The sequence below is a fragment of the Schistocerca cancellata genome, chromosome 9 (genome assembly GCF_023864275.1).
Source record: "Schistocerca cancellata isolate TAMUIC-IGC-003103 chromosome 9, iqSchCanc2.1, whole genome shotgun sequence".
Taxonomy (NCBI): domain Eukaryota; kingdom Metazoa; phylum Arthropoda; class Insecta; order Orthoptera; family Acrididae; genus Schistocerca; species Schistocerca cancellata.
In genome coordinates, this window is record NC_064634.1 from 449,814,526 (window position 1) to 449,826,269 (window position 11,744).

The following is an 11,744-nucleotide window of genomic DNA, read 5'->3' on the forward strand; positions in this document are numbered from 1 at the left end:
GTTTGCTTTGTCTACGGCGCTGAACTGCAGTCCACGTTCGTCATGCAGAGGCGGCATTTTTGCGCGTCTTTTCGTGAACTGTTTTGTGGCTTGCCATAGACTGTGGTCTTCTAAGTTGAGAGTTGATAGTCTTTCGGACCATTGCTGGTTGCGGTGCTCAGTGAGCGCGACTTTCAACTCTCTTTGTAGTCTGTTGAGCAGTCTCCTTGTGTTTCTGTTGCCTGTGAGTTTCCACTCTTTGGCGATCCTGTTTTTGTGTCTTATTTGTGCTAGCAGGTGCTGGGGAAGTGTGTCTGCTGTTGGAGGCGGGGCTTGGGTTAGTTCTGTAGCTATATTGTCGCGGAACTGTTCCGAATTTGTGTGTTTGTGTGAGGTGGTTAGCTGTGGGATAGAACCATTCTTCCATATCGACCTCGAGAATGACAGGGTTGTGGTCCGACGACATTCTGTTCATTGAACTTGCGGACACAAAACCCATGATGTGTTTTGTGAAGGCAATGTCGAGGTCGTCCGCCCTGTTTCCGTTTTTCGGGAAGTGGGTGGGTTCCTCTGGGCCCCACACTTGGAACTGATGCATGCGCGCGAGTCGTTGCAGTTGTCGACCAGCTCTATTACTTACTCTTGAGTGCCAGTCTGCGTGTTTGGCGTTGAGGTCTCCTCCTATTAGGAGCTTGCCTCTTATTTGGCTTAGTGAAGCTATGTCGTCCTCTTCAAGCGTTGGGGAAGGGGGGCGGTAAGCTGCAACGACTCTGAGGGGTCCTGTTACGGTGGCTATTTGTATTGCGACCGTTTCTATCTGTTGGGTTGCTGGTGAGTACACCTGGTGGTGTTCTATGCCTCGTTTGACATATACTGCGACCCCGTCTCCTGCGGTGGGCCGATCGCGTCTGTAACAATTGTAATTTGGTACAGATGCCCTTATCCCTGGTTTAAGGTGTGTTTCGGCTACTAGGCATACGTCAATGTTTTCTTCTTTTATGAATTCTCTAAATTCGAGGGCTTGGTTGCATAGACCGTCTGCGTTGAAGTCGCAGATTTTGAGACCTTGTATGTTAGGTCGTCTATCCATGGTGGGGAGTGGGGTTTCCTGCGGTAGCCGCTGTATGTTGCGACTGCTCGGCTGCCGAGGCGAGTTCGGATGGAAGGCGCGTGATGCTGGCAAGAACGTTGACCAAATGGGTCATCTGTTCTTGCAGCATTTTGATCGACGACGCGAGTCCCACAATAGTGGCGTCCTCGGCTGCTTGATGCAGACTGGGCTTGGGGGGTCGCGGAGGGGCTTCCCTAGGCGATTCTCCGTTTCCAGGAACCTGGTTTGGGTCGGGTGGTTTGTTGGGATCGCCTACGGTTGCTGAATATGTACACGATGCGTACACTCTGGTTAGTTGTCTAAATTGTCGGTAGGGGGGCGGCTGTTGGGGTGCCGTTCTTTGAGAGCGGTCGCCATAAGTTCGTTTCCCTCTGTGGCGATCCCTGGCATGCCGATATGCAAGGCACCCTAGATAGCTGGCAGGGTGTGCTCCTCTGCAGTTACAGCACGTTTCCTTGCCTTCCCCCCTAGGCACCCTGCATTCGTCGTATGTGTGGTGCTCTCCGCATCTGACGCATCTCATTGGCATACCAAAGTCCCTTGCTAGGTGTCCTACTTCCTGGCATTTGAAGCATCTACCTGGCCCTGATTTCTTTTTGAGTTTTTCGGGAGTTACTTCCACTGCCAGGATTTCGTCCACCTCTCATATTTTCCTGCTCTGAGCGGAGTTGGGGAGGGTCACTGTGTGTAGGGGCCATGGCCTTTTTGGGTGGGTTTTTACCACCGAGCTTACCTCGAAGCCTTCTTCCTCGAGGAATGTTTTGATGTCAGCTGTGTTAGTTTTGTGCGGCATGCCGCGGAACACTACCTTTATGGGTTTCTTGACCGCTATTGGGAAAGTATAGTAGTGGACTTTGTGGTTTTGTAGCATTTTTTTGACGTTTTTATATTCGTCAACTGTTTTTAGCGTTACTTTTATTTTATCCTCCCCCTGTAATTTTTACTGTAAATTTGCCTTCTCCTACGGCTTGTTTAATTAGGTCGTAGATAATTTTATACGACTGCTCGTATTGAACTACGAGTGGGGGAATTCTGTATTTTGTCACCTCTTCCTCTGTTGGTTTTGTGTTGTTAGTTGGTGTTGCGTCCGGAGCCGCTGTCTCTGTGTTTTGTCCGTCTATTATGTCGTACGTGTTGTGTGTTGTGACTGGTGTGTGTGTGACGGAAGTGGAGGGTCGGCTGACGGTTTTTCTGGCGAGTCTGAAACCATACTCGTCTGTGTCTGTTGTGTTCACGTCGGCGTGGGCGAGTTCTTCGACGTCCGTCGTGACGGTTCGTTGCGGCCCGCCGGCCGCGGCCACTTCATCGTGCCGCGGCCCGCCGGTCGCCCGCTCCGCCACGGCCGGCGCCTCGCCACGCGGCTCGCGGTCTGTGCCGCTCCGCTCCTGCACGTGGTCGGGTGACGCGGCCGGCTCGGGCAGCCGGCCGCATACCTGAGGGCTTTGTTCGCGCGCGCGGTCGCCCTCCCCGGTTCCCGGGGTGGGCGGCCGCCTTTGTTTGGTGTTGTTCAGCACTCGCTTGTGCGATCTGCTGCTCCGCGCTCGGGTCTGCTGGCAGGTGAGAGATTTTACGTTTGCGTGACCGTGTTTGCGTCTGCTTCTGTTTTCTGTTTGTTGGGGAGCCGCGCGGTTTTTTGTGGAGGTCTTTTTTTGCCGCGCTCCGCTGCTCGATTTCAGTGGTCGTGTGGGTGTTGGTGTTTGTTCTTTAGCTGTTTTTGGTTTCAGCGCTCTTTCGAGACGCCGTTCATATTTTTTTCTATCTTTGCCCGTAAGTCCCGCGATAGATTAGCAAACAAAAGTTTGGACTTCGGGCTGATTTCGACCTGGCAGTCCGTATGGTCAGTCCTATGGACCGCATAGCTGCCAGGCGTCTCTGTGTTTCTTGTGACCGTGAGGACCACTGGGGACTGTGACATTCCCTTGGCAGCCTCCCGTTTTCGTCCGGACATGGAGCAAATGGCAGTCACCGCCTTGATTGGCACCGTTAGGTTTCCAGCTGGTTGTTCTGACACTAACAAGCCTATCACGCGCGGGTAACTGGCCATCGACCAGGCCCTGGCGTGCAGTTTGCCCTAACTTAGGAGGAGCAGAGCTATTCTCTGCGGCAGCAGGAGTACCTGTGCGGCTGAGGCGCGCGACAACAGGAAGGCGCGCACCAAACCGCGCCAACAACAGTCCGCCAAACACAACGACGAGTTTTGCCCACCAGACGCCGTCTTAGGTGCTGGTGCCAGTTCGTAATGAGTGCCCGTCTACGTTTTAATAAAAACGCATCCGAGATCACCCATTGTTTGTCTCCCATACAAGCGGGGGCCTATGGCTTTGTGTCATAGACTGACGGAGAGGATGCTCGACGTCAGACTGCCACGCAGCGAATGAACAGAGCTGGGCTCTCACTCTAATTTCTTTCTCTGTCTTTAGAAGTTGTTTTCTGAGAAGGTTTTTGTCCGATCCGGACATTTCCTTCAATTTTTTTGTTTTTGGGTAGTTTGTTTGATGTGCTTGTCTTTTGTTTGTTCTTTTACTTTATTAGTAACGGTTTTTTTTTGTTTTTTTTTATGCATGGAGTATTGCTTTTGGTCTTTTGTACCGGTCTGGTACGTTGTTGTACCGACCAAGTGAGTTTATCAGATCGTTTGGCTATCTTTCCGCATTGGCGTAGAACTGCTCCGCCAGGGTTCGGAATCGCGTGTTTAATTTTTCGATGTCTGCCGCTATGTGGAGGTCTTCCGTCGGGAAGCGCGGCGGTGTGTGTAGCGCTCTTCTGAACGCTCTGTTCTGAATCTTTTGTAGCCGTTCTACCGTCGATCTAGCAGCATAACCCCATACGGGGCACGCATACTCCAGTATCGGTCTAATTAGACTTCGATATACGGCTACTCCTGTGCTCGGGTCGAGGGAACTTGCACTGTTCAGTATTGGATAAAGGATCTGCATCCTGCCTAGGGCCTTTTTGCGAACCTCCTCGATGCGGCACTATCAAGTCAGGCGCCTGTCTAGTGTCACACCCAGGTACCTCGCAGTGTTTCTCCAGGGGAGGTTTTGGCCCTGCAGGTGCAGCATTTGGTAGGGTCTTCTGGGGGGGGGGGGGGCGTTTGCCGAGACGTCTAGTCATTAGCATGGCTTGGGTCTTCTCAGAGTTTAGTGAGATTCGCCATTGTTTGGCCCATTCATCTGTCTTATTTAGGGCGGTTTGAAGACGTGTCGTGACCAGGTTCCTGTTTGTTGAGCAGGAGAAGAATGCGGTGTCGTCAGCATACTGTGCTGTTTGTACGTGTTGGGTGGTTGGTATATCTGCGGTGTAGAGACTGTACAGGGTTGGACCAAGAACCGAACCCTGTGGTCCCCCTGCATGTATTCTTCTCCCGCTTGACAGTGATGTTTCTACTTTTACGGAGAATGTCCTAACGGAAAGATAGCTTTTTATAAATTTCACAATCTTTCCGGGGAAGCCCTGGGTGTACATTTTATGGAGTAGCCCGGTGTGCCAAACTGAATCAAAGGCTTTTGCCATGTCTAGTAAGACGATCCCGCAGTATCCTTTGCGGTTGAAGCTTTCTGTGGCTGCTTCAACCACCCTCATTATTTGTTGGGGGGCCAAATGTTGTGGGCGGAACCCAAACTGAAATTTGGGCAGGATTTGCTATCTTTTGATGTGATCCTGTATCGGTACTAAGAGGAGACGCTCGTATAGTTTACTGAGGGTAGGCAGTAGACTAATTGGTCTGTAGTGTTGCGGGAACACCGGGTCTTTTCCAGGTTTTGCGATCGAGACTACTTCAGCGTGTTTCCACTGTGTCGGGAATTTTAGCGATCGCGTAATTTCGTTTAGGATATCTGCTAAGTGTGTTATTGCCATGGGCGGGATATGTTTTAATAGTTCGTTGGTGAGCTGGTCGTGGCCTGGTGCCTTTCTTGTTGGCAGCGATTTGATGACACTCGCAACGTCTTCGGGACTGAAGAGCGGCGTGTATTCATCGTCGTCGTCTGCCTCTAAAAAGGTGGCCAGTTGTCTACGGACGATTGCGACGTGTTCTCTGTCCTGTACCTCTGCTGGCGTAAATTGTTTTTCGAACACGTCTGCTAGCGCATTTGCTTTATCTTAAGTGCTGAATTGCAGTCCACGTTCGCCATGCACAGGGGGCATTTTTGCACGTTTTCTCGTGAACTGCTTTGTGGCTTGCCACAAGCTGTGGTCATCTAATTTGAGAGTTGATAGTCGTTCTGACCATTGCTGGTTGCGATACTCAGTGAGTGCAACTTTCAACTTTCTTTGTAGTCTGTTGAGCAGCCTCCTCGTGTTTTTGTTCCTAGTAAGTTTCCATTCTTTGGCGATCCTATTTTTGTGTCTTATTTGGGCAAGCAGGTGCTGTGGGAGTTGCCTGGAGCGGGGGGCTCCCGCTGGCGCAGGCGTTGCTTCCTCAGCTGCTTGCAGGATCGCTTTAGTGAAGTCTTCCAGCGCTTGTTCAGCAGTCTCTGCTGTTGGAGGCGGGGCTTGGGCAAGTTCAGCAGCTATTCCGTTGCTGAACTGTTCCCAGTTTGTTCGTTTGTAATTTGTGGTGCGCTGTGGGAGCGAGAGCCATTCTCCCATGTCGACCTCTAGGATAACTGGATGTGGTCCGACGACATCCTGTTTATCGAACTGGCAGACACAAAACCCGTAACGTGTTTCGTGAGTGCGATGTCGAGGACGTCCGCCCTGTTCCCGTTGTTTGGGAAGTGGGTGGGCTCCTCGGGGCCCCATACCTGAAACTGGTGGGTGCGCGCGAGTCGTTGCAGTTGTCGACCAGCTCTGTTGCTTACTCGTGAGTGCCAGTCTGCGTGTTTGGCATTGAGGTCTCCTCCTATTAGGAGCTTGCCTCTTATTCGCCCTAGTGCAGCTATGTCATGTCCTCTTCTTCTAACGTTTGGGAAGGGGGGCGGTAGGCTGCAACGACTGTGAGGGGCCCTGTGACAGTGGCAATTGCTATTGCGACTGTTTCAATTTGGCGAGTTGCTGGTGGGTACACTTGGTGGTGCCTAATAACTCGTTTGACATATACTGCAACCCCGCCTCCTGCGGTAGGCCGATCGCGTCTGTAGCAGTTGTAGTTGGCTACAGATGCTCTTACACCTGGCTTCAGGTGTGTTTCGGCCACTAAGCATATGTCAATGTCTTCCTCTTTTATGAATTCCCTGAATTCGAGGGCTTGCTGGAATAGACCGTTTGCGTTGAAGACGCACATTTTTAGACCTTGTATGTTAGGTCGTCTATCCATGTCGAGGGGTGGGGTTTCCTGATGTCATCGCCGATGAGGGCGCCTGCTTTGCTGCCGATGAGTGTTCGGCGGGGTGTTGGGTCATGGTGGCCAAAATGTTTGCCAGTTGATTCACCTGAGCCTGAAGGGCCTTTATAGTTGCTGCTAGTTGTTCCACCGAGACGTTCTGTGTCGAGTCACGCAGACTGGGCTCTAGTGAGTATGGGGGGGGGGGGGCTTCCCTAGGCGATTCTCCATTGACAGGAACCTGGTTGTGTGGAGGAGGGCGAGTTGGGGCACTGACTGTTGACGAGTATGTCCTGGATTGAAATATTCGTGTGGCAGTGGGTCTTGGATACCGGCTTGGTGGTGGTGGTGGTGGTGGTGGTGGTGGAGGTGGAGGTGCTGGACGATGCTTTGCCCCTGCTGTCTGTGGGTGCTTTCCCCTTAGGCGGTCCCTAGCTTTGCGGAATTCCGGGCACCCCAGGTAGCTGGCAGGATGCGCACCAGCACAATTGCAGCACTTCTCCTTGCAGCGGCCACGGTCTTCTCGGGTTTGTCTTGACGACCGAGCTAACTTCAAATCCCTCCCTTTCCAGGTACCTTTTTATATCTCCTGTGTCGGTCTTGTGCGGCATGCCCCGGAATACTATTTTGATTGGTTTTTTAGCCGCAATGGGGAAGGTATAGAAGTGGGTTTCCTTTTCTTTTAACATGGCCTTCACCGCTTCGTAGTCGTCAACGGTTTTTAGTGTGATCTTGAGTTGGTCCTCTACGGTTGTTTTTGCTGTGAATTTGTTTTCGCCAAGGGTTGCATTGATGTTGTCATACAATTCGGAGTACGATTTCTCGTAGTGGACGATAAGAGGAGGGATCCGATATCGTCTCTCCTCCGTGTCTCCGTCTGTGTCGGTTGGTTGTATGATGTTGTCCTGTGTGTGAGGGGGTCTTCTGTGGGGGAGAATCTGTTACTTGTTGCTACCGGGGAGGCTGTGTGCAGCACAGGGGAGCGGCCGGCGGTTCTTTTGGGCCTCTGGAATCCGTCGTTGTCGTGTGATGTGGCAGCTTCGGCGTCAGCCACGCCCGCGCTCTGCTGCTCGCCCGGCGCTGCATTCTCATGCCGCGGTGTGCCCGCAGCAGCTCGCTGCACGGCGGCCGCCGGGTGGCGCGGCCGGGCCATTGTGCTCGCCTTGCGCCTCGGCGCATTGTACCTGCGCGGGGCCGCCCGCTCCGTTACCTGAGCACGTGGCGGCCTTTGTACGCTCGGGCGCGTCCTGCGTTGACTCGGTCGGCTGTGCCTCGCGCGGGCTAGCCGGTCTTTCCGCGCGCTGAGTTTTCCTCGTCTTTGACGATGTTTTTCTTAGACTTTGAGCTCGCTTTTAGTGGGCGTGGACGAGGTGGTGTCGTCTCGCTCGCTGGGCGTGGTTTGAGAGCCCTCTCGAGACGTCGCTCGTACTTTTTCCTATCTTTCCCCGTTAATCCCGCTATCGCGTTCGCGAGTAGAAGTCGAGATTTGGGGCTTATTTCACCTTGGCTGTTCGTTTGGTCAGTCCTGTGGACCTCGTAACTGCCAGGGGAATTTTCTTGCCTCGTGATCGTTAGTAAGACCGGTGGTTGTGCCATGTCCGAAACGGTGAGAGAGGCTGCCAAGGGAGTGTCGGTCGCTGCCTTGGTTGGCACCGTTAGGTCTCAAGCAGGCGAGTCCGACCCTAATCGGCCTATCACGCGCGGGTAACTGGCCAGCGACCAGGCCCTGGCGTGCAGATTTCCCTAAGCTAGGAGGGGCAGAGCTAGCCTCTGCGGCAGCAAGAGTTCTTGTGACGCTTGAGGTGCTCGACGTAGTCGGAAAAGCGGCCAGCGGCAGCAAGAGGACGCACACCAGCGCGCGCCAACCCACAGCTCGCAACCCGCAACGACAATTATGCTCACAAGCAGCTGTCCAGTCAGCCGTCTGCGCCGTAATCTTCTCACAACTCCGCTCCAAATTTGAAAAAATCAGGAGCTCGGAAGCCTTAGTGCCGAACCGTCTAGCTAATGCGCTAGGACAATCAGCGACTAAACCCGCAAGCGGGTTCCTATGGCTGAGTAGCAACGAAGAGGGAAAGTGCTAGTGCAGCCCTGCACAGGCGTCCGCACTCTCCAGAAGCTACTCAGCGAATGAACAGAGCTGGAGCGAGTACTGCATTTGTGCTTCCTCACTTTCGAGGAGAGCATACGTGATGGAGGGTGTTGTCCTTCGGGACATTTCCTCCTCTGTGCTGTGAGGGTAGTTGGTCATTGTTGTATGGTATGTCATTTTATGGTGCAGTGTGTTTGGTGTTTCTGTGCTGCCTTTTAGGCTGTTTTAATTTGTTATCATGATTTTTGGTCGTCTGTGTCCGTCCAGTGTTGTCGTACAGTCCCAAGTTTTTGATTAGTCTATTGTCTGATCTGGCAGAGTTTTCGTAGAAGCTTTCGGCCAGTTCTTTGTATCGCTCGTGGAGCGTTGGAATTCCCGCTGCTTCGTGTAGGTCAGCAGTGGGGAAGCGGAAGGGAAGGTGTAATGCCCTTTTAAGTGCACGGTTTTGTACTGACTGAAGTTTGCGGAGGTGCCAATGCGCCGCATATCCCCAGACTGGACAAGCGTACTCCATTATCGGTCGTATTAATGAACAGTATGTTCTAACTCCTATGTCAGCCGCTAGGGTGCTGTGGGTGTTTAGGATAGGATACAACATTTGCATCCTACCACTAGCTTTGCGGCGCAAGTCCCAGATGTGAGCCCTCCAGGTGAGCCTGGTGTCGAGAGTGACTCCAAGATACCTGGCGGCACGTCGCCTTGGACGTTCTTGGCCGTTCAGCTTAAGCAGTAGCGGCTGACGGGCGGGAGCCCGCTTGCCCAGTTTCCGGGTGATCATTATGGCTTGAGTTTTCGTCTCATTAAGTGTGATGCGCCATTTTTTAGCCCAGCGGCCGGTCTCGTCCAGCGCTGTTTGCAATCTTCGCGTAACCCTGTCTCTGTTCGGGTTGCGCGTGAAGAACGCTGTGTCGTCGGCGTACTGGGCAGTGTGCACCAGCGGTACGGTCGGGAGGTCGGCAGTGTACAGGTTGTACAGTACCGGGCCCAGTACCGACCCCTGGGGCACGCCTGCCCTGATGCGCCGCTTTGTGGAGAGTGACGACTCGATCCTAACGGAGAAAGTCCTTTTGGAGAGATAGCTCGCGAGTAGCTTCACTATCGGACCTGGGAAGCCGTGGGAGAATAGCTTGTATAGAAGCCCGGTGTGCCAGAGTCAGAGGCAGCGGCTACGTCAAGTAGCACTACCCCGCAGTAACTTTTGCGATTGAAGCTTCCTGTAGCTGCTTCGACGACCCTCATTATTTGCTGGGGTGCGGAGTGTTCCTGCCGGAAACCGAACTGAAAGTCAGGCAGGATTTGTTGTATTCTGACGTGTTCGAGAATGGGAATAAGTAGCAGGCGTTCGTAAATTTTGCTGGGTTGGCAAAAGGCTGATTGGTCGGTGGTTCTGCGGGATAACCGGGTCTTTACCGGGTTTCGCGATCGCGACGACTTCTGCGTGTTTCCAGCACCTTGGAAACTTGCGGGAGCGCGTAATCTCGTTGAAGATATTTACGATGCGGGCTATGGCAGGGGGTGGGAGGTGTTTCACTACTACATTGTTGAGCTGGTCGTGGCCAGGGGCTCTTTTGTTGGGTAGCGATCTGATTACTCGGTTCACGTCGTCAGGAGTGAAGAGCGGTGTGTTTTCTTCGTCGTCGTCGGCATCGTCCGCCGTGAGGAATGTGGCGAGCTGACGTCGAACGACGGCTTCGTGGTCCCTGTCCTGCGCCTCTGTTTTTCAAAGGCATCTGCTACGGCATTTGCCTTATCTGTGGTGCTAAATACAAGTCCGCGCTCGCCGTGCAGAGGTGGCAGTCTGGCGCGTCTTTTGGTGATCTGCTTGGTCGCCTGCCAGAGGCTATTGTCGTCTACGCGGAGGGCCGAAAGTCGCTCCGACCATTGCTGGTTGCGGTGCTCAGTGAGTGCGACCTTGAGCTCTCTTTGTAGGCGGTTCAGCAGCCTCCTAGTTGCGGGGTTTCTAGTGAGCTTCCACTCTTTAGCGATCCTATTTTTGTTTCTAATTTGGGCAAGCAGGTGCGGCGGGAGTTGCTTAACAGGGGGAGGGCCGTCCGGTGGCCTCCTTAGCTGCTTGCAGGATCGTGTTGGTGAGTTCTTTGAGCGCCTGTTCTGCAGAGTCTGCAGTTGGAGGCGGGGCCTGGGCAATTGCTGATGATGTTACGTCAACTTTGAATTGTTCCCAGTTGGTGCGCTTGTATGAAATGTGTTGTTGTTGGAGAGGTACCCAGTCTCATACGTCGACCTCGAGATTCACAGGATTGTGATCGGAGGACATTCGGTTAACCGATAGCGCTCACCAAGAGAATAACAGGATTTGTGACCGCGCAATGTCGAGGACATCTGCCCTACCCCCGTTTCTGGGGAAGTGGGTGGGCTCCTCTGGACCCCATATGTGAAAGTGGTGGGTGCGCGCGAGTCGTTGCAGTTGACGACCAGCTCTGTTTGAGTTTCGAGAATGCCAGTCTGCATGTTTAGCGTTCAGGTCACCGCCAATGATGAGTTTTCCTCTGATTTGGTCTAGGGCTGCTATGTCGTCCTCTTCCAGAGTGTAGGAGGGAGGGCGATATGCTGCAACGACAGTGAAGGGCCCTGTCACAGTGACAATCTCTATTGCCACTGTTTCTATTTGCCTAGTTGCTGGTGGGTGGACCTGATGATGGGGGATTCCGCGTTTGACGTATGTTGCTACCCCGCCTCAAGCGGTGGGCCGGTCGGTCCTGTAGCAGTTGTAGTTGGGTACCGACACCCTTACACCCAGTTTAAGGTGTGTCTCGGCCACCATACATACGTCTATGTTTTCATCGCGTAGGAACTCGCGGAACTCGTTGTTTTGCCCGACGATACCGTTTGCGTTGAAGACGCACATTCTTAGTCCTTGGATGTGGGGTCGTCTATCCATCACTGAGGGGAGGATTTCTCTGCTGTAGTCGCATTGTTATGCGACCCGTGGATCACCAAATTAATGGCGGTTAGAATTTGGGCGTTCTGTTGCCTGATTTCGTGGAGCAGTTGCGTTAGGAGGCCTAACGTTTGCTCCACGACTCCTGAGGGCCGTAGGGCATTTGCACTCTCTTCAGAAGTGCTGGGCTGAGGGCCTTGTGACGTGCATTCAGCTGCCGCTACTGGCCGCAGACTGGACTTGGGAGTTTGAGGGGAGGAGGCTTCCCTGGACGTTTCTCCGTTAGCGGGGAACGGCTGCTGGGCTATGGTAGGAGTCGTTTGTTGACTCCTGTCAGTGCCTGCACGCTCGCGTAGCTTGCGCTACCTCGCGGTCTAGATCGGGTTGTTGTTGGTCGTGT

At 53.3% G+C, this 11,744-nt stretch overlaps 1 protein-coding gene across 1 annotated transcript; it reads right to left on the minus strand.

Moving 5' to 3' along the window:
- Window positions 1–2,161: 2,161 nt before the first annotated feature.
- LOC126101479 (putative HTLV-1-related endogenous sequence) lies at window positions 2,162–7,506 on the minus strand. The gene is made up of 4 exons (XM_049912129.1): window positions 7,358–7,506; window positions 6,631–6,817; window positions 2,303–2,637; window positions 2,162–2,192 (listed from the first exon to the last, which is right to left on the minus strand). The coding sequence occupies exons 1-4, from the start codon at window positions 7,504–7,506 to the stop codon at window positions 2,162–2,164; spliced, it is 702 nt and encodes a 233-aa protein (XP_049768086.1).
- Between the last annotated feature and the right edge of the window lie 4,238 nt (window positions 7,507–11,744).

Excerpts from the sequence above, each read along its gene's own strand:
- LOC126101479 (XM_049912129.1), bottom strand. The coding sequence starts at position 7,506 with ATGGCCCGGCCGCGCCACCCGGCGGCCGCCGTGCAGCGAGCTGCTGCG. Across the intron at positions 2,638-6,630 it reads CCAGGACATACTCGTCAACA|ACCCGAGCGCGGAGCAGCAG; the intron begins GTCAGTGCCCCA and ends ACCTGCCAGCAG. Across the intron at positions 2,193-2,302 it reads AACACAACAGACACAGACGA|AGACAGCGGCTCCGGACGCA; the intron begins GTATGGTTTCAG and ends GACAAAACACAG.